At 41.2% G+C, this 24,747-nt stretch overlaps 2 protein-coding genes across 5 annotated transcripts; both read right to left on the reverse strand.

Moving 5' to 3' along the window:
- LOC117468180 (transcription factor Sp3-like) lies at positions 1–15,747 on the reverse strand. 4 transcript variants are annotated; one of them, XM_034112192.2, is made up of 9 exons: positions 15,606–15,747; positions 15,187–15,284; positions 14,351–14,581; positions 13,694–14,263; positions 11,227–11,421; positions 8,644–8,839; positions 7,749–7,938; positions 4,500–4,696; positions 1–548 (listed from the first exon to the last, which is right to left on the reverse strand). In XM_034112192.2, exons 1-9 carry the CDS (start codon positions 15,610–15,612, stop codon positions 304–306), a joined length of 1,929 nt encoding a protein of 642 aa, XP_033968083.1. In that variant the 5' UTR covers positions 15,613–15,747; the 3' UTR covers positions 1–303. The 4 variants fall into 4 exon arrangements, with proteins under 4 accessions (XP_033968083.1, XP_033968084.1, XP_033968086.1 ...); XM_034112193.2 differs by having other exon boundaries at positions 15,566–15,747; XM_034112195.2 differs by lacking the exon at positions 15,187–15,284.
- Positions 15,748–17,081: 1,334 nt separating this feature from the next.
- ola1 (Obg-like ATPase 1) lies at positions 17,082–24,257 on the reverse strand. Its single transcript, XM_034111757.2, has 11 exons — positions 24,155–24,257; positions 23,728–23,825; positions 23,471–23,614; positions 23,242–23,369; positions 22,102–22,277; positions 21,916–21,996; positions 19,571–19,668; positions 19,317–19,460; positions 18,931–19,027; positions 18,458–18,580; positions 17,082–18,335 (listed from the first exon to the last, which is right to left on the reverse strand). Exons 2-11 carry the CDS (start codon positions 23,823–23,825, stop codon positions 18,231–18,233), a joined length of 1,194 nt encoding a protein of 397 aa, XP_033967648.1. The 5' UTR covers positions 24,155–24,257; the 3' UTR covers positions 17,082–18,230.
- Between the last annotated feature and the right edge of the window lie 490 nt (positions 24,258–24,747).

The following is a 24,747-nucleotide window of genomic DNA, read 5'->3' on the forward strand; positions in this document are numbered from 1 at the left end:
TGCGTGTGTGTGTGTGTGTGTGTGTGTGTGTGTGTGTGTGTGTGTGTGTGTGTGTGTGTGTGTGTTTATAGGTGTACATAGCGACCACATTTTAATGTTGTTTTTTTTGCACGCCTATAAAAAGACTGCAAAAAACAAACATAAAGTCATGATAACTCTTACTTAAAATATATATATTTGTCATATATATTTACGTATATATTCATATGTAAAAAACAAACAAAAAAAAAAGGTAAGAAGGGAAAGAGAAAAGCCCAAGAGGTCCCTGTGATAGGCCAGTTCTCAAAAAGCCGCCTCACCCCCTTATTCCATGACCTCACCGGACGCCACGGTAACCAGCTGCAGAGGGATCTCCTGATTGAGGTCGTGGGAGGCGGTCTGCAGGATGAGCGTGGTGCCGTCCGCCGTGATGATGGTGTCATTGGTGGGCGGAGACGAGGAGGAGGGGACGCCGGGTTTTTTATTCTGGTGAGTCTTTATGTGCTTGGCCAGGTGGTCGCTCCGCATGAACCTCTTGGCGCACTCTATGCACACAAACTTCTTCTCCCCTGGGACACGGAGAAACAAAACGTCAGAACAAGAGCTACAGGAAAACATTCATGCCCACTGCAATAACTCTCTATAACAAATCACCTCTGGAAGAGAACTGTCTGCTCCATAGTTTATATTATGACTTCTGACCGGCACTTTTCTAATTTTTTTTCTTCTAACGGACATGTTGACCTATCTGACCATCTATCTGTCTATCTGTCTGTCTATCTATCTATCCATCCGTCCATCTATCTGTCAATCTATCTATCCATCCGTCCATCTATATATCCATCCGTCTGTCTATCCGTCCATCTATCTATCCGTCTATCTATCTATCTATCTGTTTATTTAGATACGTGGAAGATATCGAGATTAGTGCTGTCAAAATTATCACGTTAACGGCGGTAATTTCTTTTTTTAATTAATTGCGTTAAAATATTTAACGCATGTGCAGAATGGCCCGCCCCATACGTGCCACCAGTGGCAGCGCCAGGGTATGGCTGGGGTAGGCTACACCCATACCAAGAAATGGCTTAGCCCCACCATGAAAAATGATGTTAAAGTAAGCAAAATAAAGTCTGCCAACTCGCGCGGAGTAAATTGCACAGACAGCCGTTAGTAAGATTGATTTCAGTAGCCACGGTTTTGAAAACTTTTGCACTACTCAATAGAATATCTTTGATAATGTCTTCTGGCCAATCAGAATCAAGATAACGGGGCGTCGTGTTGTTGCAGGAAGTCCCGACGGAGAATACTCTTGCTGTAGTACAGGGCAGAGCCATATCATAGTAATAATATGGCTCTGGTACAGGGGTGCACATAACTGGTACGCAGGTTATGTGCGTAATCTGAAATGCGTACCGTCACTTGTGTCACAAAGCGCATTTGCGTACCGACGTACTTGTGAAGCTTTTCCAGAAGGCGGTTAGATCACCGGACGACAGAGTCGGTCTCCGTGTGCACAGACAGGGCTGCTGTTAACGTCGGTCTGTACAACGGAACTGTGCCAAAACTACGCCAACCGGCTGCGGAGGGAGACTCCCCCCCATCACTGGAGAACTGCGCTAAAACAGCTGATCACAACATTCACAGTCTGTGGTCACAAGTACTCCACTAGCCCCCCCCCTCTGTCAACTTTCCTGAAGTACTCCCCCGTTGATAGAAATCAACACGTAATGAATGAAGACCCCACGGTTTGATGATTGATAGGTGTGTGGGTTGTCTTTCATTTTGACACGCAGAAAAATGTTATAATAAACATAGATACTGTATGTTAAATGGATATATCCGCCTTCTTTCATTTATCTTTCCATTCCCACAACCGTTATACATAAAGAAATGGCATATTTTGGACATAGTTCGAATGGTGATTAATCATGATTAATTAATTTTTAAGCTGTGATTAATCTGACAAAAAATTGTAATCGTTTGACAGCCCTAATCGAGATACTTTAACCAGTGGTGGAAAGTAAGTACATTAACAAGTAATTCCATCAGTAAAGTATCTCAAAATTGTCCTTGAGTATTTTATTATCATGCTACCTATACTTCTACTTCACTACAATTTAGAAGAACTTTTTCTCCATTACATCTTAAAATCTAAATGACCATTTAGATTAATATAGGTTAAGCATCCCAGCCATTTATAAAGTCATTCAAATAAACCCCACCTTTGCAAATTGCAACATTAAAATGATGAACTTATTAATGCAGCGATACATATAAACAATAACTTATTATGTATGATTCTGAAATGGGCCATACTGCATAATTAGTACTTTTAATGTTGGTACTCAAAGTATATTTGAATGCCAATACTTTAGTGCAATTGAGAATGTGGGACATTTACTTCTAACAGAGTATTTCCACAGTGCAGTATTACTTAGTTTACTAGTAAAAGATCCCAGTGCCTAACCCATCTCTGCTTTGGACCAAAGACCTCAAAGTCTATACGAGTTAAGCTTTCACAACCACAATGAAAACATGAATGAATGGTCATCAGTGAGTTAGATAGAATTAATAAAAAACAGTGGCGAACCGTCAGGGCCTTCAAGGTATTCATCAGAGAATACCCTGAAACACTCAGATAAATCGATTTAATTATATAAATAAAATGTATATAAAATGAATAAATGAGAATTGTATCCGTGTTGTTGATCTGTAATCATTTCATTTCAAACCTTTATTTATACAGATAAATCCCATTGAGATCATTGATCTCTTTTTCAAGGGAGACCTGCTCAAGTAGTTCCACATGAAACATAAATAGAACAACAAAAGGACATCATACAGCATCATTTACATAATTATCCACATAAACAGGTACCAATAGCTTCCGATTGACTAGCATCCAACCGAGCTTAAATATTATAGTAATATTACAGTGTTACGTTGATTTGTTTGTCCTTCTCGGACCATGCACTACGCATTTCAGTAGTTTTGTGTTAGAAAAGAAAGCAACCAATCAGATCTTGTTCTGGGTCTCTGGGTAGAATATCCTTCAACCAAGGTATTCTACATCCTTGATCGAATGCCCTGGCCTTTGCACTGAATGAGAGCGTACGTTTGGACTGACAGTTTGATCAACCAATCATATATTGATTTGTAGCTAATGGGTGTGTTCTTCCAGAGTTCCCCTCGGTTCCAGGGTGTTCTAGAAAGCCCGCTAGTTAACTGGCTCGAGACAGAGACAAAGAAATCCATGCCGTTTTATTGTTTTTAACGTTGAAATGACAAGTGCAACAGGTGGAGATGAAGTAGTTGCGGAATTGTTGTTCAGGCGGCGGCGGGGGGTGTGTGTGTGTCTACAGAAGGTCCAGTTGTGATAGATACGGTTCGCCACTGATAAAAACTATATTGAGCAGCTACAATAATCTGGTTGAGAAGATGAGATTTACTGTAAAATAATGCAGCCTTTAAAACCAGGAAAGGACAACAATACGTCCAATAAGACGATATAACGTTAATGCAAACAAACCATGATATAGCTTTATATCACAATACTGATGTCCGTGTTTCCCACGCATAGACTTTACTTGGGCGCCCAGGTATATTAACGTCCGCCAAAGTATATTTCGCAAATCTTTTTTGATCCGTCCGCGAACACGACGCCATCTGCGATCGATTATCTGCCCCTCCTGTACCTGTTCACTCCGCTATCGCGTGAAGGATCTGCTTTATGCGCTCCGCAGTAACTCCGCTGCGAGGCTCTGGCGAACAGTTCATGAGCGTGCTCCACTAGCGCACCCCCCCCCCCCCGTTATCGGCTACCACCACAAGTATATTTCAGATCTGTGGGAAACACTGGATGTAATATCCATACATTACCCAGCCCTAATTTACTGGTTGCCACACATCTTTTAACCCTAACTGATAAACAGGATTACCAAGTGCTATTAGACCAGGCCATTTAAGGCCGGCACCAAAAGCTAGTCAATATCCAATAGACCTTCATGTTATACTGACCAACTTTATAGCAGAGATAACAGGCTGATGCTGCAGAGTGGCAGCTTGTCCCATGAGAATAGCTATTCCACCTTAAATCTCAGCCCACCTTAAGCTTGAGCCTTTGTTGTTGCTGCTGCTAGCTTTGGGCTAGCCTGAATCCTTTAGTTACATTAGGAGTTGTAACATTTATTCACCAGCAAACAAACTACACACATGTTGGTCTGAGTTAAACTCCATCTGCCTCTCCACCAACCAGCTGTACACTAACCTTTGTGAACATGAGATCATTTGCTAAGCACTCACCCAACCTCAGTAGTGTTTAATACAACATGCTCACACAGCTTTATTACTTCAGTTGAGGAAACATCTTAAGAACACATTTGAGAAAAAACACCTTAGGGGTCAACTGAGGTCTTGCATGCTGGTATGACACTGGAGGGACCATGCATGTCATCTCATTTACAATGAGCTTCAAACATAAAACTGTGTTGTGATTTGATATGAAAAGCATGTCCTCTCACCTGTGTGTGTCCTCCGGTGTCTCTGCAGCTCGTCGCTCCGGGTGAACCTCTTCCCACAGAACATCCAGTTGCAGACGAAGGGTCTCTCTCCGCTGTGCCAGCGCAGGTGAGCTCGGAGATGAGACGTCTTCCCGTAAACCTTCCCGCAGCCCACGATGTGGCAGATATGCTGCTTCTTCTTCCCCATGCCCGACCCTCTGTGAAAGGCAGGAAGGATGTGTAATGGTTAGAAAACACACAGACTGTGGGGGACAAGTAATCCTAGGCTGGGAATACGCAATTTAACAAAGAGCTGAAAGTTGTGTAAATTAGTATTACACGGTGTACCGATACTTGAAAGATACCGCGATACCCTGCCGTTAAAAACGGTACGATTCCTCCATTTCATTAGTATCGGTACTTTAAGAATGACGGGGAAAAGTACTCCGGTGAGAAAGCTCTGTTTTAATAAGAGCCGTGTGTGTTCAGCGCTCTGCTTCCATTCCCTGCACTGCAGCCGTGCCTGCAGTCCCGCCCCTCTCAAGCACGCTCTAAGTCCCGCCCCTCTCAAGCACGCTCTAAGTCCCGCCCCTCTCAAGCAAGTTCTAAGTCCCTCCCCTCTCTCGTGCACTCGGCCACGCTCTAGCTGCCAGAGCATGTGAGAAAACGAGAAGCATGGCTGCAAGTGGGAGTGCAGCTGCCGCTGCGCCTCGGCTTGTTGACAAAAAAGATGCCAGAAGCTAAATTTGGAAGTATTTGAGCGATATCTCTGACAGTGAGGGCAAGCCTACGGACACCACGAGGCCTGTCTGTGAGAAATGATTTAGATCCCTGCAAACCAAGGGAGCCAACTCATCAGACTTGGCTAAGCACCCGCCGACCGGCACCAGAGCTGTTTAAAGAATTTAAAGACAGACAGGTTAGCGAATGTGATAGATAACATAGTTACATCACGCTCAAGCCCATGCCCTCAAATCTAAGTCAAACAAGTGTAATTTATTTTGTGACAAACGAACGTTTTCGTAGTTTGACGAGGCAATTAATGGCAATGATAACTGTCTAATATGGCTATCTTTTTAGCTAACTTACCAATGTGGCTAACATCTGCAATATACATTTTGTCAATAATTATTTATATTACTGTACTATTACATGTTAATAAAATATAAAAAAAATTATATTTTATAAAACAAAAAAGTTGTTGATGCTTAATTTTATTTAATACGAATTCTTGTCATTTATTTTGTTTATTGTTCTCATTGTTTAAAGTTTGTGTTATGGTTCTGGTGTGAAATAAAGCACAATAATTACATTTAAGACTGTCGAAAAATAATCGGAATCGCAATTCTTGACTTGGTATCGGTATCGAAACCAAAATGTTGGTATCGTGACAACACTAGTGTAAATCAGAAATACATTTGTTCTGGACGTCACACCACAGAATAATGTGTTTTAAAACACCCCGCCAAGATCAAATCAATAAAATATGGACATGTGTATAAAATTAGTTTTCAAAATCGAAAGAAAAACGGTGTCCTCTACTCTGAAACTTGAGTCTTTTTAACAGGCAACCAATGCAGGGACACAACTGGATTTGTCCCGGTATTCCAGATGGCCGATACATCACTGGTTTCGGTAAGTAAGTGTCGCAACTCGCGATTGAGTGAGAGAACCATTGAAGCTCTGACCTCCTGTCTTTATAGAGTTAGGGGAGGGGTTATGTTAAGAGGGGCTTCAGTGCATCAACAAGTCTTGATGTAAGACCTGCCCAAAAAAACCTGAACATCTGCAATATACATTTTGTCAATAATTATTTATATTACTGTACTATTACATGTTAATAAAATATAAAAAAAATTATATTTTATAAAACAAAAAAGTTGTTGATGCTTAATTTTATTTAATACGAATTCTTGTCATTTATTTTGTTTATTGTTCTCATTGTTTAAAGTTTGTGTTATGGTTCTGGTGTGAAATAAAGCACAATAATTACATTTAAGACTGTCGAAAAATAATCGGAATCGCAATTCTTGACTTGGTATCGGTATCGAAACCAAAATGTTGGTATCGTGACAACACTAGTGTAAATCAGAAATACATTTGTTCTGGACGTCACACCACAGAATAATGTGTTTTAAAACACCCCGCCAAGATCAAATCAATAAAATATGGACATGTGTATAAAATTAGTTTTCAAAATCGAAAGAAAAACGGTGTCCTCTACTCTGAAACTTGAGTCTTTTTAACAGGCAACCAATGCAGGGACACAACTGGATTTGTCCCGGTATTCCAGATGGCCGATACATCACTGGTTTCGGTAAGTAAGTGTCGCAACTCGCGATTGAGTGAGAGAACCATTGAAGCTCTGACCTCCTGTCTTTATAGAGTTAGGGGAGGGGTTATGTTAAGAGGGGCTTCAGTGCATCAACAAGTCTTGATGTAAGACCTGCCCAAAAAAACCTGAACATGGAAATGCCAAAAAAAACCTCCACAATTCAGCACTATATATTCTACAGTCACGTGTTTTCAGCAACTATTTAAAAAAATGTAAAATGTGTTTTTACTTTCTTACTTAAAAAAGGATTAAAAGAAACAAAAAAGAAAAAGCTGTATAATCAAATAATGCTAATCCTACATCACTGTGCTCACTAAGCATTACGCAAACAGGGGTAGACATTAAGGGGAACGTTTTCATTATCACCGGCCGCACCATAGTAACCACTGGCCCGGAGCATTCGTCCAAAAAAAAGGAGTAATAATGAAGAAAATGAACACATTTGTTGCAATAGTAATTTATGCACAAACTACTTCACTACTTGTACTACAACATTTGAATAAATAGTGCTTCCGGGTCATTTATAATGTCGAGCCCTGTCCAAACAATTTTCATGAATTTGTTTCATAAGCAAATATGGATTTACATCACTTACAGAGCCTCTGCAATGAACCACGTGTGTGCATCACTGACAGGCGCCTCGAAATACGTTTTTATTGTTGTATCAAAATTGTCTGTCACTGAATAAACCTGCATAAAGGGTTGTTGTGATTTTATTACTTTGATTATGGTGTTTAATCAACTTTAAGGGCGTCATTTAGTTTCTCCTGACTTTATTGTTTTTTTCTTATGAACAAAGATGAGCTCAACGCCTACTCCTCCTGGTATCTGTAATGTCTGTCTGTGTGTGTGTGTGTGTGTGTGTGTGTGTGTGTGTGTGTGTGTGTGTGTGTGTGTGTGTGTGTGTGTGTGTGTGTGTGTGTGTTTTCTCACACCTTCCCCCGGACTCCTTGCAGTTGGGGCAGGTGCAGGCCACTCTGCGGAGCCTCTTGCCCTCCCCCCCGTCCCCCCCCATGTCCTCGTCCCCCAGCTGAGCGCGCAGGTTGTTCAGATCGCTCGGGTTCAGCGTGGAGTCTCCGCTCAGCTGCCACTCCTCAGAGTCCGGCTCCTCCTTGATGTGGATACCTGAACCAAAGGGAAAGGTTTTAGAATCAAAAGATAACCTAATGAAACCTCCAGGATGATTACTGACATTAAAACATCTGTTCTAATGCCAACAAATACTTCAGTTCTGGGAATGGGTACACAAGGTTTTGCAAAAGATACTGAGATATGAGTCCTTTGGACTACACGGCCCTCTATCTGGGGAATTCTACAGAGGAAAATCTTCACTACATACATAATATCTTGTACAAATACTGTTGATAGCTGGCAAGAAAGCTATAACTAGGAAATGATGCAGGGTGGAGCCTCCCACTGTGGAACAGTGGATGGGGATCCAGTGAGAACCATCTGTTCTACGGTGCAACATGCAGATGAGGCATTATCTAGTGAATGTAGGGAAATCAACAGTGGTGAATAGACAACGTGTAGACTAAGGGTCTCTTAGTGTGATTTAGGGGGAGACACTATAGGTCAATAGGTAGATAGATAAACATGAACGTTTCCCAGCTTCTAACAAACATTCAGACGTTTGTTACGTATTACAAGTTGCATTTTTAAATATGCAAATCTACAGATGCAAATAGACAAGTGTAGTCAAATAAGCACTCCGATGTGTATTTTGGATGTTCCACTAGTCTGAAATATGCTCAACCAACACTAAGAGTTTTGCATTCGGATTTTCCTAATTATGTGTGAGTTTGTTGATGATGTGTGGGTGTGCCGTACCAGCTGGACTGTTGTCCTCCCCCTGTGAGTACTGAACTCCGCTCTGTGTGATGGAGTTCACTGTGACGGTCTGCAGGTTGGGCAGGCTGACCTGGCCCCCCTGGCCCAGAGAGAGGTTGTGGACCGGGGCCAGGGTCAGCTGCTGGGCCTGAGCCTGGGGCAGCTGGAGGCCCTGGAGAGACTGCACCCCCTGAACCTGAGAGAGGAGAGGGGCAGGTTAGTGATCTGACATGTTCACAGTAACAACACAACTTTTGATCATTTAAAGGGTGGGGTAGGTAAGTTTGAGAAACCGGCTCGAGGTACACTTTTTGTTATATTCTATGGAATGCTCTTAACATCCCGATAGGAATGAATATCTTAAGTGCTTTGACAAAAAATCCATACAAAAAATGTCATCTGTGGAAGCCGTAGTACTGTAAAAAGCACGACCTACCTGCCTGTCAGCCTTACATCTGTGCACAAACTTATCTCGTGCCCTCATAGAGTGCCGCGTCCTAAAACCCAGAAGTAAACTCCTTCCGGTTCCTTCGTCAAAAACGCAATGTAATTTCTCCATAGGATTTTGGAAAATAGCTTGAAATAAGGTCTGTGGTTGAAACACATTTAAGAGACGGATCACGTTTTGTTCAGCCGGATAATCTCCACATGTCTATCCTACTTTTATAATTTTCTAATCATAAATCTAGTCGCCAGAAGCAAAATGCTAACGTTATGCTATAAACTAAGTACAGCAGGGTCGCTGCTTCAACGTCACGCCAACTTAAGATCCATATTCAAACATACAGATTGTAAATGGTTCAAGTTCAAGCGTTTGTTTGAACAGTTTGCAGGAGGCAGGTACTTGCTTTCAAGCAGAACAGGGCAAACAAACTTAGCGGGAGTGTTTTATGTGTTCGGTGTAATGACGTACAACGGCCTGGACAACTTCTGTATTCCTATTCAGCCACTTGTTAACAACCATCGTTTTTCAGACACGTAAACTCTTCAAAAATCACCAGCTGCTGATGTATTTAATGTCGTAGAACAAAACGTGATCCGTCTCTTCACTTTGTGTCAAACACAGACCTTATTTGGAGCTATTTTCCAAAACCCTATGGAGAAATTGCATTGCTTTTTGTCAAAGGAACCGGACGTGGTAAAAATACTAACTTACTTCCGGGTTTCAGGACGCGTCTCTGCGGTTCTCTATTGGTCATGTGCGCGTTCGTGTGTGCTGGAGGAGGGGCTCTGTGAGGAAGTAGCAGATTTCTTCCGGCTGTGTATTTTCAAATTCTAGCGCACTCGAGCTGGTTTCTCAAATTACCTACCCCACCTTTAAGTGAGTCCAGGGGGAAAATTAGGGATGCTCCGATCGCCGGAATCAGTATCGGCCGATACCGATCGCCGATCCGATCAAGTGGGCGGGGCCTAAATGGAAGATTTAAACATCACTTTAAATCTTCCATTTAAAGTGATGTTTAAACTCAGTTAATGGAGCTCATTCACTGGAGCTTCCACAAACAACAATCAACTTAATTATTACATTCAAATGATGTACATTATTCAAGTTTACATTCACTTTGGATAATAACACGGGAGAAATGAGCGGAAGCGCTCTCTTTTCCTCTCTCCTAACAGCCTGTCAGTATCTCATGCAGCTCACTGATCCAGTAATGAGTGACCCGACAGTGAAGAATAAATATATTTATAATAACTAGTTTAGCTAGTTCCAGAGGTAGATCAAATAGCTAAGTAGGTCTAACTCTTGTGTGTTTTGCTCCGCTCACCGGTCCGTCACAGCGGGTGGAGCTGCAGGATTTCTGCTTCACACACGTTGCATTCCGCTATTTTACTGTCTTTTCCGGACACCTTGAAATACTGCCAGACCGGTGAAGCCATTTTGGCGAGCTTGTTTTGCCGCGCACAGAGAAAAGTGTCATGTATTTTACGTCATGCGATCGGCTCTCGCGATCGGCATTTATAGAGAGCACCGATCGATCGGAGCATCCCTAGGAAAAAATGAATAGTTAATTGTGTTGCTTTATAAATAGAAGGTTTGGTATTGACAATAGCCATTATATTAAAATAAAGGAAATATTTAAAGTTTGTTAATCATTTTGCGTGGGGCCTTGAGTACTTGTTTGTTTTTTTACTTCATGTCGTTGCATTTTCTCTCAATTAGTGGGAAGTTTTATATTTTAAAAAGGCAAGGTAAAAACATATATATTGCACATTTTAACAATAAAGAAAGTGATTTACAAAAAACATTTAAAGCATAAGACATGGTGCAAAAGAAACACATTATAAAATGATATTCAAAAACATATAAAAACAGCCCTTAGAAAGTGAAAAGATTAAAACAGTAGCATACAAGTACTGTTAAGCTCAGCTTCGATTCCAGACCCTTTCTCTGCTTCCTTCCCTTGCATCATGAGTTTAATTCACAATTAACACAAGTTGAATTTAACCGATAACAATATGTTTTCCATAGTTTGCGACATATGGGTTTTTCATGAATTATTTTGCTATTAAATCATGTAGTGAAAATCGAATATTGTGACAGTCTTGCTTTAAGAACAAGTAGAAACTCCTGTTGGTCACCTGGAAGGTCTGCCACTGGATCTGCCCGGTGGCGGAGACGGTCTGGGCCTGGATGAGGAAGGTCCCGGGGTTCACCAGCTGCACGCTCTGCAGAGTCTGTCCTCCTGCATTCAGGTCCTGACCCTGAGCCCCCTGCCCGTCCCCAGACAGGTGCAGGATGGGCTGCGACATAGTGGTGGCGTGAGACGATGAGACCTGCAGAATCATGAGAACAAATACACACAAAGGATGAAAAAGCAGCACTAATGTCATGTTTCTATCTGCCAAGTCCTGGTTCAACAGTACAATGCTTTTTTATCCCTGACATTTTTAATAAATGGCAAGCTACAGTTTTTCAAACAAGCTGAGAATTCATCTGTGGTTGTTGACACCGTGGGAGGGAAGCTACGAACACTTTCACAACAGCATTGCTTTCACAAGCGGCAACTGATCAAAGAAGTACAGTCTGTACAAATGTAATTATGCAGTATAAAAACATGTGCAAGGGCAACAAATAAAACAAACCATTCGTAGAAGAAGGCGGCTTAGCTTGACTAAAAAGATTCCTGGCCAGTAACAGTATTATATTCTGTTGAATATACAGTAAGCTGTATCGTGGCCTTAAAGCAGCGATACTCAAATTGGAGATCCACCAAATCAATCAATTTCTACTTAAATGTCCTCCACATAAGGAGTGTTTTGGTTTGAAATGTCTACATGCCAGGGGGGAGTCTTGCAGTCATTTGACGCCCTTATTCAGCACGGGACGGCCTGAACTCGAGCCGAGGGCGTTCAAAAATATTAATAATTCGAGAGAAGATCGAGAGTTTCTATCGCTTGAAATGACGAAAAGGAAAAAGGGCAAGGACATCCCTTTGTTGGAGGGGCAAAGGAGTCTGGTGGGATTATTTTCGGAGTATTGAAGATCGTTTCCCCGACATCGGCGGTCAACACGGAACGTGCGTGATTTGGACGCGATGAGCGGGGGGGTGTTAGTGGAGCACGCAAGTGAGCTGCGACCACCAGAGCCTCGCAGCAGCGAAACTGAGGCTCCGTGGCAAACTGTGGTAACACGAAGAGCCGTTTGGGAGCCGTAACAGCCGACGCTTTAAGAGAGCCGAGGCAAATGATCCGGCTCACTAACGTAAAAAGACAGTATCTATAAGGGACGGCTTAAGTCAAAATTCAAGCACCCCCCCCCCGGCTCTCGGAGTGGGCGCCCTCTCAGCCCTGGTCTAGCGGAAACGCTGTTGTGACGGCATAATTACAAGCGGAGAACGGAGTAACTTGACGTCACAGCAGGCATAACAACAGCCGGTGTTTCTCGTGACGGTTTTCCCCGGGGAACAAACACAATACACACACACAAACACAATACACACACACACTCGCAAGCTTCCCCCAGACCAGTAATCCAAACGAAAATATCTTCCCTCCGTAGTATTTTGATCATTTACTCCGCTAATAATAAATCAGATCGATGGATTCCAGAGAAGAGAAAACTTTGAAGGCCCTTTTCTCAAAATGATGACTCGGTGACAGTCATCATATAATGTGACATATTTTGCTTAATATTTGGAGTACAACAACAATCCTGATATCATTAGAAAGCTAGGAATATCCTCTTTCCAGCAGTGTATATAACTCAAAATGTGTCTTCGGGTCAATGCGACTGATTTCGATAGAGCAGGTCACATATTCCATATTGGAAACTTTCCATGGGAATAATGGGAACTAACTGGGAATAGAGGGTAACGTAATCGAATTGTATAATATCCAAGCATAAATATAAACATTTAGTTTTGCCATAAGAAAACATCCATGCAAAATGATACAATTAAAAAAACATAAAAAGTGTGGTGCAGTCTTCTAGAAATCATCTGTGCATGTGATGGAGGAATCACATGCCTGTAGGGGCTGTGGTCTCAATAGCCATGCAGTAAGCAGTGTGCTGTGTGCTATGTACATGTGATTGAGGAATGGCATGGATATTCAAGTGTACTTGAATGGCATCTGTTTGTTTTAGTCAAAATTATGCTAAAATATACTTTCCCCAACTATATTTAAGTTCCCTATGAAGAGCCAACCTTCAAATTAGAAAATTCCCAGTTTATTCCCATTAATTCCCATGGAAAGTTTCCATCTATGAAAATTCCCGGAATTTTGCAACCCTACTCCTGTTACCATGACAAAAATGACACTGTATTGATACAGCTGGAAAAACTGAAAATGTGAATGTGACTGGAAGATATATTGTACTGTATTATTGTCTGAAACAAAAACAAAAAAGTTATACAAAAAATAAACCCACTTTTTTCAATAAACTACTGTATTTATTTTTTAAACTCCAAATAGCCAAAAAAAATTATGTTAAGATTGATTTAAACTGGGAACTATCTAAACCAAAAAAATGACTGCATACCAATCAGATTTGTCACGGGGCCTTCCTGACACATGAACACATGATAAGTTAAAGTCACACTCTGACCTGGATTTGCTGCATGTGGTTCTGGGAGTTGTAGTTCTCCTGTGATGGGTCGGAGACGCCTGCAGATACGGCGGTGGCTTGGGTCAGGACCCCGGTGCCGTCGATGGTCTCCGGGAGATGGGAGGTGTTGGAGGAGGTGGTGGTTGGCACGTAGAGTTGGTGGTGGTCGCCGCTCACAGTCACCATCGACTGCTTAACGTCCTGACCATGATTGTCCAGCGTCTGGCCGCCCATGATCAGCTGACCTTCAGCCGTTACCCCAGTTGCGATGGGGACCGTATGTGCTCCGGTCAGTCCTAGAGACTCCAGGTCCACACTGTTTATGGGGACGAACGTTATGTTGCCCGGCAGCCCCATGGAGCCGGTGTACGTGGACCCCCCTAGTGAGACCCCTTGGATGGACTGGACCTGCCCGGCCTGCGTCAAGAGGTCAGAGGTCGTCGTGGCACAGCTGATCCCAATGCTGCCTTGACCGCCATCGTGGATGAGCTGGATCTGCCCCGTGCCATCATCCAATCCATGTGTGAATCCTGACAGTGTCCCATCTGCATTTTGGATTTGGGGGATTACCTGGAAGAAGGAGCGGTGGTTTAAAACAAGATCATCGCCTGAACAGACTGTATCTTTGTTGTGTTTTAAAAAAAAAAGTTTTTTTACCTGATACTGGATGCCTGACACTCCATTGGCTGAACCATCATTCCCAGATGCTGTAACATAAATGGGCTGGTTTTGCAGACTCCCAAGAGGAAGTACATACTGTCCATTGGACGTGACAATTCCCGAGTTTTGAATGTGAAGGATTCCCTGGTCTTCCTTCCCAGATGAGACCGGAGTTAACACTTCCCATCGGTCTGAGCCCGTCAGCTGAATGGCTGACATATCTGTCGTCTGGGATTGAAATCAACACTCAAGATTAACAAAGACAGATCACACTTCAACAAGAGGACTCATCTGAGCTTTTGATTAGATCACAGGAACACAGAACCAGTCTGGTTTTTGTCCTGAGATCAGTTATAGATTCAGAGATTGTGCTGCTACACCAAAAGACAGTAAATCATAAGGCGGGGGGGATCATGTAGGATTTGTGCTGATGCAAACGATGCAACAGCCACAAGCAACACAGAGTGAAGATAACAGGCTCAGAAATGGTCGAGAGCAGAGAGTGGGGGATGGGTGGCTGTTACAGCACAATTGAACGCTACAGTTTTGATTAAGGACGATATCCCTGCAATATTAAAACACCCAAGCATCTTCAGAGCCAAAGGTACACCGGCTATCTTCCAACGAGTCCAAGTGACTGACTCCAGTGTCCTACCCACTATGGGCGGGTTTTACAGGGGTAAAGTGGGTGGCCGTTATTGAGGGGAACACAGGAAGTGTACGGCTTTCACCCCATGCCATCAAAATTGTAAAACGTGTGAACTTCATGCTCACAAAAACACAACCAGCAATCGAAAGCGAGCGAGAAAGACGGGCTAGAAAATGTCGGATACCTGTGTTTCCGTGGCGCCGCCGGGCTGCAGAAACTCGCTTTGACTGCTGTCCACGTCCGCGGACGCCATTTCTCCTTGTTTCAGAGGCTGCTCTGGCGCTAGCAGAGAGAGAGGGGGAAACTCAGCAAAACTCTGTAATCTTCAACTCCTGCCTGCCAGAAAAGCCCGCAAAACATCCCCACTCTCCAGTCCAAAAGGAGCTGAGTGCGAAATGCAACTTTGCAACCAAGATTGTGTGGCGATATCGGCCTAGATTGACTGTTTACTTTGTCAACTCCGTGGCTAGCCAGCTAGCTCGGTTAGCTAACCATATCTAGCTTGTTAGCAGCAGAGCAAAAGATAGAAAGACGCAGCTTGCTTCGCTGTTGCACAAACTCACCGATTAGTTGCACGCTTCGCTGCGCTAATGGTTTACGTACCAGGCATAGCGTGAGTGGTAGTAACCGGGAGGATTATCTGAAAACTAAACTCCAAACATGATTATTTTATCAAAGGCGGGCTAGTGTTGATCGGTGAATTCGGGTCGATTTTTTTCTATTTTGATTGACGGTGCGGGAAACACAAAAAGGTGGGACTAACAGGCTTGACCGTCGAATTTGCATCACATTACAGGACGTCCCGCCCTTCTTCTCTTATGTGATTGGCTGAGCAAGAGGTTTGGCGAACGCCATTGCGTAAGAGGGATGTCAATCGGTTTTTCGTAGTACGTCTGTTTCCTGTTTGTTGTTGAGCCGAGAAGAGATGGAATGCAGTTGAAGAATTCCCAACAGAGATCCTGTTTAAAATGCGCCGTTTAATTCGAAATAAAACAATTTATTTTCCTTTTTAATGTTTAAATATGTTATATATTTTAAACCGCCGGCGTTGTTTTAATTCAGTGCGCGCTCTCTTCGTCAAAACACATAAACATGCGAAAGACGAGTCCCGAGTTAGTTTCTCAAGTTTTATGTTTACTGTAGATCCAGTTGGTGTCCATTACTACCACAAGGAAGTTCTTTAAAACGTTATTACAGACTTAAGAAAACGCGTAGCTGCTTACAAAAGTCGAGTTCGTGTTCAAATTATTATCCAAATGAACATTTACATTCTCACAAAGCTATTTGTAGTATTTCTTAGCCATTCCCTTCATTATTATACACAGTGAGCTACGATGAAATTGTAAAATATATATTATACTGAGCTGTCGCACATAATCACAGATCACTTTGGGCCAATATTCACATAACAACGTTGTTGTTACAGCATCTCAGTAGTCAAAGAAGCAGAGTATGCAAGTGATGGAGTGATACATGAAACGGGAAAAACAAATATGCAAATTAAACAACATGAACGATACTATTTTGATTAAGGACATATTTTGACCATAAGGGTGAATTGGTGTTTGTTGGTACACAGAGGTAACAGAAACCAAAAGTCAAAATGCAACTTGAACTAGAGTGTGAAATGTGTAAGTCACAAGATGTGTCCTACGTATCCAGTGTAGTAAAACAATGCTTCCTTAATGCAGTGAACGGGACACATGACATGGAAACCATTGAACACATCCAAGAGTTTTAAATAAAAAACACTGCAGTGGGAGTGAGTGACATTGAAGCTATTGAAAATCATGACATCTACTTTTTGTAAGCATCATTTTCAGTGAGGCACTATGGGCAAGTTAGCATAGTAGTAATTCATACAACATAGTTTTTGGGTCATTTATTTCCCACCCAATCCATTTTCATTCAGATATATTGAGGTGAGAGGTCAGAGAACCCCGTAAACATGGCTGTACATTTTTCAATTGCCACATTTTAGCCTTTAGCTGGCATGACATGTTTGTAGCTATGGTCCATTCCCTTTTGTTGTACCTTGAGTCTAACATCAGGACAAAAACTGAAATTCACAACGCAATGGCAGGTTTGTCTCCTTTTTATTGACACATGCATTTTGATGAAGATGGGATTTATTTCATCCTGGCTTCCTCATGTTCATATCATTTTTTATCATCCACAAGATGTTTATAATGGTATGGTGCTCTTGAAAATAAAGACATCCACACTGAGGAGGCAGTGAATTGACAAAAGAGGCATTATGAAGCTGTAAAGTCCAGGTGATCCACAAAGCAAACTTGTAGCTGATTTACATTAAAGCTTTAACACAGCGTGGAGTACATAAGCTTTTAGTTTTTTTTGAACCACCCCAAACCAAAGTCAATAATAAAAGCAGTGAGTATAACATCAGTCTCCATTCAGGTGTCCCATCCCACTCTGTCAGGGATGCCTGCTTTGCTTTTTCCAAAATAACAATACTACTCCCCTCAGAATACAATACAGTACTGTCCTGAAGAGCAACACTGGATGATGGCTTTCATTCTCTGTTATAGTCAAAGCACCGGTCAAAAGCATTACACGCCGTGTATATTTCAGCCTATTGAGATAATCATCTAAGCATAATTATGACTTTATTGTGAAAGCATAAGCAACTGAGGAAATAATTAATGTCTCTTAAATTCTAGGGAAACATTTCCAAAACTCATTCCTGATGGCCTTTACTTAATCCAGAATAGGTACCTTTGGCTAACAACACGTGTTGTACATTATCCTTATCAGTGCACAGTTTAAACATTTATTTTAAAAATTAAGAAGCTTCATGTGTGCTTTATAGATAAAGCACATGTTTGTAAAAAAGTGTTTATCATGAGTATGGTTATGATGTGAGTTTTTGCCAATTAATCAGTATGTATATTATGACGGTAATAACAGTAGGACATGCTGTTATTGATCTAATGAATCAAATGTGTTCTTAAAGATACATTTCAAAATAAGAGTCTTTGAGAAGTGTGGCTTAAATTATCCAAAAGTAAAAGCATTGAATTCTGTATTTTTTAGTTCAATTATAAATCATCGTAGTTTGAAAATGTTCTCCAAATATTACTACAAATGATTGGAGGTCCTGAGTTGATCCTCTGAATTCAAGTAAAGAATGAAACCCATCAGACAGCGTGGCTTTTTGGGGTCAGACTGAACCGTGCTCTGAGCTCTCCCTCTGGTGTTTGTGTCTGCTCATGGTTTCTTCTTAGGGACACTGGGTGTGTTGAATTTGAAGAAGATAATGTCGCCGTCCTCCACCGTGTAGGTCCTGCCCAGTTGCCGGTATTTTCCAGCAGACTGTGAAAAAGAGGACACATTTGAATTATAGTCAAGGGTGTTTCCTCGGAGAGTCAATGCTGATATTGGCAGAACTCCAACAGTGCGTGAGTTCAGGCACATCCTTTTGAAAACACACACACCTTAGCTGCAACTTCACTGCCTTCCTCTTTGAAGTCAATGAACTTCATCACCTCCGCCATGATGAAGCCTTTCTCAAAGTCAGTGTGGATCTTTCCGGCAGCTTGAGGAGCCTTGGTCCCTTTCTGTTGGAGCAAAACACAAAAGAACATTTAAAAAACATAACAGAAAATATAACAAGATGCCGCTACCTCGAAGAACTTATCAAACATTGGAGACAGATATGTCTATATACATGATAGGAAGGCGACAAAAGAGAAAATATCACTGGAGCCTTTGAAGGTGGCCACTAAAGACCAAAATATATAGTATAGTGATTTTTTTGGACAAAATCCAGAATATTTATTCTGCTTAAAAGAAATCAAATGTAAATAAATGACCCTTTCAAAGGGGACTTCGGAATAAACATTTCATTTGGAGGTCACATTAAAATGACGAACTTTAAAGACACATTCTTTTATATGGCAGCACGTACCCTGATGGTCCACGCTCGCACCTCATCTGGTCCCCCTGTGAAGAAGTACTCCAGCTGCAGCGCTGCGTAGCCCGCCTTGATTATTTTAGTCATGACACTAGAGGCACAGAGGAGCAATGATGAAGCAGTTTACCTTTTGCTAAATAGTCATATTGACACTTTAAACATAAGGACAAAAAGGTGTGAGATTTTTCTATTGCAGATACATTATTTAGTGACATTTAGAATACATTGGTGGATTTTTTTACCATTCTGCCATTTTATAAAATAACAGATTAATAATGATAGTAATTTATATTAATGACCACACATTAGTGGCAGTTAAACCAATTTTTAAAAAAAAACTATATTTATGATATTGTTGCTACACTGAGTTCCTGTCTCACCTCTGCGTCTTCATTTCCTCGCAGTACTTGTTCCTCTCCTCGTCAGACTCCATATCCTGCAGTTTACACTCCAGAGCTCCACTCACAGGGATGACCAACGCGCCGGGGTCATGAGCGTCTACCCACTCCTTGATTTTCACCAGCCTGAGAAAAAAAAGACGGCAGGGTGAGGTTTTATTCTGAATGTTCAACAATAGCTGAATACTAAAACAGTGTATGGGATAATCACACTGGGTAAGTGCAAGCAAACCTACCACTTGTTCTTCTTTCTGATGTAATCCTTCTCTGAGAGGTTAACCAGGTAGATCATGGGCTTGGATGTCAGGAACAGATATTTGTTCAACACATCAATCTGTGGAGAGAAATAAAAAAGGGCACAAATCATGAAAAAGTTTGGTTCTCAAAAACGTAGTTTATCTATTTTCTCAGGTGACACTTAGGAGAGATAACGGTGTTGTCTGAAGAGAAAATGTAGTTTTTATAAGGCTCAGGGTTCATACACTTTTTTACAAAGGATTTTCAATGACTTCTCCATGACCTTTACCTAATTTCCCATGACCAAAAAAATTACTCTCTCAGCGGTACCACTGAAAATGGTTTATTTTAACATGGAACAGGAAAATAAGGTCTGAAACATGTTGCGCCTATCTAAAACAAATCAAATAGTAGGCTTACTAGCTTCTACACCAGGGGTGCCCAACCTTTTTTTAACCGAGAGCTACTTTTAAAGTTGCCAGTCTGCCAAGATCTACCAGTCCAAATAGAGAGGCGTAGCCATTACTGACAGCCTACTACGACAGTCTACTACCTACTACCACGTAAATACACACTTCTACTTGTATAAAACTGACCTTTGTACGATTAATACTTCATAAAATACTGCAGATCCTTTATCTTACCTCTTTCTAATCTACACACATATAGGTATTTAACTGAAGTTACACAACAGTGTTGTTGATACAGAGTTGGAGTTTATTCACACGTCACACTACTGTGGGTAATGTTTTCAAGAAACATTGAACAGTGCTGCCACATATGACACAGGCAAAAAAGAAAAGACTCTGAACCCTTTCTTTGCCATTATATAAAAATAGTGTTGCTACAAAAGTATACATTCGGCTCACTAATAAGACAACTCAGATCTGAAGCTACAATCTGCTGCAACAGTGCAATAAAAAGACAAAATCAACAGAATCAAACCCTTTTTTTGTTGCATTTTAGTAGAGTATAAAAAGAAATGCCTTTAAAATAGGATGCAAGCAACACTGGTTTCTTAACCTGAATTGATAATAGACTATAATCAATTTAAGTTTGCATTCTTATACTATTTTGTACAATAATTATAATGAATAAGTTCCAACAAACTAAAACTTACAGCTGATTAATAACGGTATCTAACTTGAGTTTTTATTATATCAACAACCTGTTGAAATGCTACGGTTATTTTTACTCTCTCCATAAAGCGCGTGGGCAGCCTCCAGGAATGCTTCTTTCACAACTTCGCCGTCTTTGAAAGACTTCATGTGTTTCGCAAGAACGTGACTGACACGATAAGATGCTCTGGTAGAGCCTTGCTGTTGTTGGGCCTGGTGAAAATGGACTGCTGTGCATTCAGCTGTCCTTTCAGGCCCCTCCCCTTTTGGGAGCGTAGGGCAGAATTAGGAGGGAATTCCGACTCGTAGCGTTTGTGCACTGTTTTGAAATGCCGCTCCTAAATTACCCTTCTTCGATAAAGCCACGCTCGCATCGCAGATGAGACAGATGGACTTTGAATTGGAATAGATACAAAAATAATCATCCTCCCACTCGGAGTGAAAATCATATAGTTTGGGCTTTTTTGCTTCTGCCATAATTGCGGTCTTGTGTGTGTGCGGACTGTCACTCCTGTTGACACGGACAACGTCAGCGAACTAGTGCCCACTGCCCACCAGCCACGCCCCGACACATCGGGTGAGGCTGGCCAATCACAAATCTTTGATGCGTTCAAGTGCATTATTCTGGCACAGGAAGATTATGTTATAGGACGATATCTCGTGATCGACTTGTTGGGCACCCCTGTTCTACACGCTAAAGCAACTCAAATCTCTCAAAAGCAAAATACCTCGACAGTTAAATGCCATTTTACGTTTCATTACGATACGATACAGTATTTATTATCATTATAGTATTACTATTTCAGCGATTAGATTAAATATAAATTATATTTAATGGAACTTTAGTTACATTTCCATGACTTTTCCAAAACTTTGGGAAAAATATTGTTTTCCATAACTTTTCCAGGGCCTGGAATTAGCTTTTTGAATTTCCATGACTTTTCCAGGTTTTTAATGACCGTAAGAACCCTGAAGGCTAAATGTTGACAACAATGGATGAACCAAAATGCTGTCGATATTGGAAAATATGAATGTATTTTTTTAAAGAATTTTAACCACTACTGGGATCTAATTCTAAAAAATAACATAATACCAAGAATATTAGTGGAGCATGCTCTTGATCTGCAAATGTGCAGAAATATCGAGTTAGAAGAACGAATAGCGACGCAACAAAAAAAGAGAACAAATAAACTGTTAAGGAATACTACAAACACACAGATCCTTACCTCCTTCTCGTTCCACTCGGGGTAAAACCTGATGTGGTTCTTTTCCTCCTCTACCCAGTTCTTCACCTTCAACATGATATCCTGAAGCGAGAAGCAGAAGATTATATCATCTTCTATATCCCCCAGTGATGCATAGTGACACAAATCCAGACAGGACAACAGAAGAATAGCACTAACACTACTTACATATTCAGGTTTGAGTTTTTTGTCATTTCCTCTGACAGCAGTTTTCTCTAGCTTGTCGAGAACCGGAGCGATCATTTCCACGTCCTTTAGTCGCAGCTCCTCGTGGATGATCTCGATGTCCCTCACTGGGTCAACGTTACCTTCCACGTGGATAATATCCTCATCATCAAACGCACCTAAAAGAGGAAGTCAGAATTTGACACATTTTCACAACTTTGTCACACCATGTAATACCTTAGTCAAGCCACATCAGACCATTGATAAATAACATATTCTAAAACAGGGATACACAATGTTTTGTTTTTTCCAATCATCAATGCATTGACAAGCTGCCCACGAAACAGGGATTTTTAGAGTTAGTTATTTATATCTGTCTTTTAACTCCAGCTCAATGTTCAATGAAAGAATGTTTGGGATCATTTATTTTAATTTCTTTATATAGGAATCAATAGTTTGAATTGATACCCAGTGATAACGTTAGATACCCTGCTATAGAACAGAAAATATATTCAGGTACTGTCTATATATTCTTGTCTTGACCACAGACATAACATTAGTGCATTTCTAAAATGAGTCTCGTTCCCCTTTAAGAGGAGTAGCAGTAGATCTCAACTTGTCCTCCGAACACCTGTCCACTCTATTCTGTTGAAACTACACAGCAGCTGCAGGCAGTCATATTGACCACTGACTCCCAACCAGGGGGAGTTCTACTGCAGGGTGTACCTCTGCAGTTGCGAGGGAATGATGATAGAGAATCTAAACTAACTAATAACTAATAATGACATATCATAATTAAATCACAAGTTAATTACAAATAGCATTTTTTTTTAGTCTGCTGTAACAAGTGTGTTGCAAATGAGAAACATAACAAGTAGCTGCATACAAGTAGTAAAACAAGTGAGCTCAGTCATCACCGTTAGCTAAAAGAATTGAGTGAACAGTTAAAAAATCAAATTTCTGAAACTGTGAGGAGCACTACAAATGCACATTTGACTGATGTAAACATTGTCAGTTCATTTTCACGAATAAAGTTAGGGCAGTATCAACTTTGATATAGTTAAAAGATTAAATAACATCAGGTTTAGTTCATCTGACAGGGCTATCAGCGAAGAAGGGTGGAAACCTGGATTGAAAACTCACGAGTCATGTGGAAGATGCCATCACAGGCACTGATGTGGGAGAGGAAGGCGTTTCCAAGTCCCTGTCCTTCGTGAGCTCCCTTCACCAGACCAGCAATGTCCGTAACGTTGAGAAAAGCTGGAACCTTGCTAAAAAAGACAAAACAGCGAGACAAGGAGGGATCATCAGTCAGACAGAAATCCATGGATGCTTGACACAATTCAACCAGCTGTCAGGACAGAACACACACCTAAGTGGTTTGTGGTACTGGCAGAGGAAGTCATAGCGCTCATCGGGAACAGGCACCCTGCTCTCATTTGGGTCGATTGTGCAGAAAGGGAAGTTCTCTGCAGCAGCAAGACTTTTGGTCAGCACGTTGAAAAAGGTGGACTTCCTGAGAATGACAGACAGGTGTCAAAAGCAGTGCAACCTTTGTACATTCAGTTTCACAACACACACACGCTTAGCTAACATCCACATTGATTATAATAACATGTTAGTACATACCCAACATTGGGTAATCCCACAATTCCAATTTTCAGAGAGGTACCGAACCGTCCGATAATTGGAGGCTGTTTGGCTGCTTCTGGCTTTTTGGGGGGCATCTGCAAAAGTTACAACAAGTTACATGATTTTGACATGATGATCTCATGTCAAAATATTCAAAAAAAAGCCACGATTGTTTTGTAATAACACCCCAGTCTTATTTAAAGTCAGCTCTGGGCACTTGGCAGCTCCATTCTGTAGAACTAGCTCCACTGAAAACGTGTTAAGGCAGCTCATTCAAACACAGCATGCTAACGTTAGCTAGCTGTTAACCGCTCCTAGCTACCTGTTAGCCAAAATATGTGACTGAACACACACTAATGTCTGCCTTTTACAGTCAACACAAGTAGTCTGTAAGCTAATTAGGTATACATTGTTATTTTAGTACCGTTATGTCTTTTTTAGCCTGTTTTATACGTGGTGTTCGCTCCTCTAGTATCTGCTCACACCAGCCGCTCCGGTGGAAAGGCAAGTCGGAGAGCAAACCGGAAGTGTTTTGACGGGAGGGGCCTGTGATTGGTCGGGACGCTTAACTAAATAAAGAAACTTTTTTTATATTATTTGATATTCAATTTGTATTTATTTTGTAAGTAATATATCTGTGTTGTCTCAATTCTACTGTTCTAGGATATTAAGAGAACTTAAACGGAAATGTATTTCGTTGCAGTTTACTTTACGGCCCTCCTATCCATGGTGAACCGTAGCTAGGGTTACAGTTTTACAGCATGCGTTCAAGAAGATGCACACAACCCAGAGCCCTGACACAACCCTATAAATAGGCCTATAGCAGTCTGTACTGTGAATGGATGGAAGCCCACCAAAGCCAAAACAATGAAATGTAGCCTTATGATACAAGGGTCGTTTTACAATTATTTGTAATGGCATCCTTTCTGGAAACAATGACATCATATATTAAAATAATTACTGAAAACAACGAATTTCAAATAATGACTTTGTATCTCAAAATAAAAACCCTTTCTC

This window comes from Pseudochaenichthys georgianus, chromosome 22 (assembly GCF_902827115.2).
Source record: "Pseudochaenichthys georgianus chromosome 22, fPseGeo1.2, whole genome shotgun sequence".
Classification (NCBI taxonomy): domain Eukaryota; kingdom Metazoa; phylum Chordata; class Actinopteri; order Perciformes; family Channichthyidae; genus Pseudochaenichthys; species Pseudochaenichthys georgianus.

Bases quoted from the DNA above. Each gene is read 5' to 3' on its own strand.
- LOC117468180 (XM_034112192.2), bottom strand. The intron at 14,264-14,350 runs GTAAAAAAACTT...TCCTTCTTCCAG, and splicing joins TGTCAGGCATCCAGTATCAG to GTAATCCCCCAAATCCAAAA. The intron at 4,697-7,748 runs GTGTGAGAAAAC...TGCCTTTCACAG, and splicing joins TGCAAGGAGTCCGGGGGAAG to AGGGTCGGGCATGGGGAAGA.
- ola1 (XM_034111757.2), bottom strand. From the start codon at position 23,825: ATGCCCCCCAAAAAGCCAGAAGCAGCCAAACAGCCTCCAATTATCGGA. The intron at 19,028-19,316 runs GTGAGACAGGAA...CTGTGCCTCTAG, and splicing joins GAGGAAATGAAGACGCAGAG to TGTCATGACTAAAATAATCA. The intron at 18,581-18,930 runs GTACGTGCTGCC...TTGCTCCAACAG, and splicing joins TGCGAGCGTGGACCATCAGG to AAAGGGACCAAGGCTCCTCA.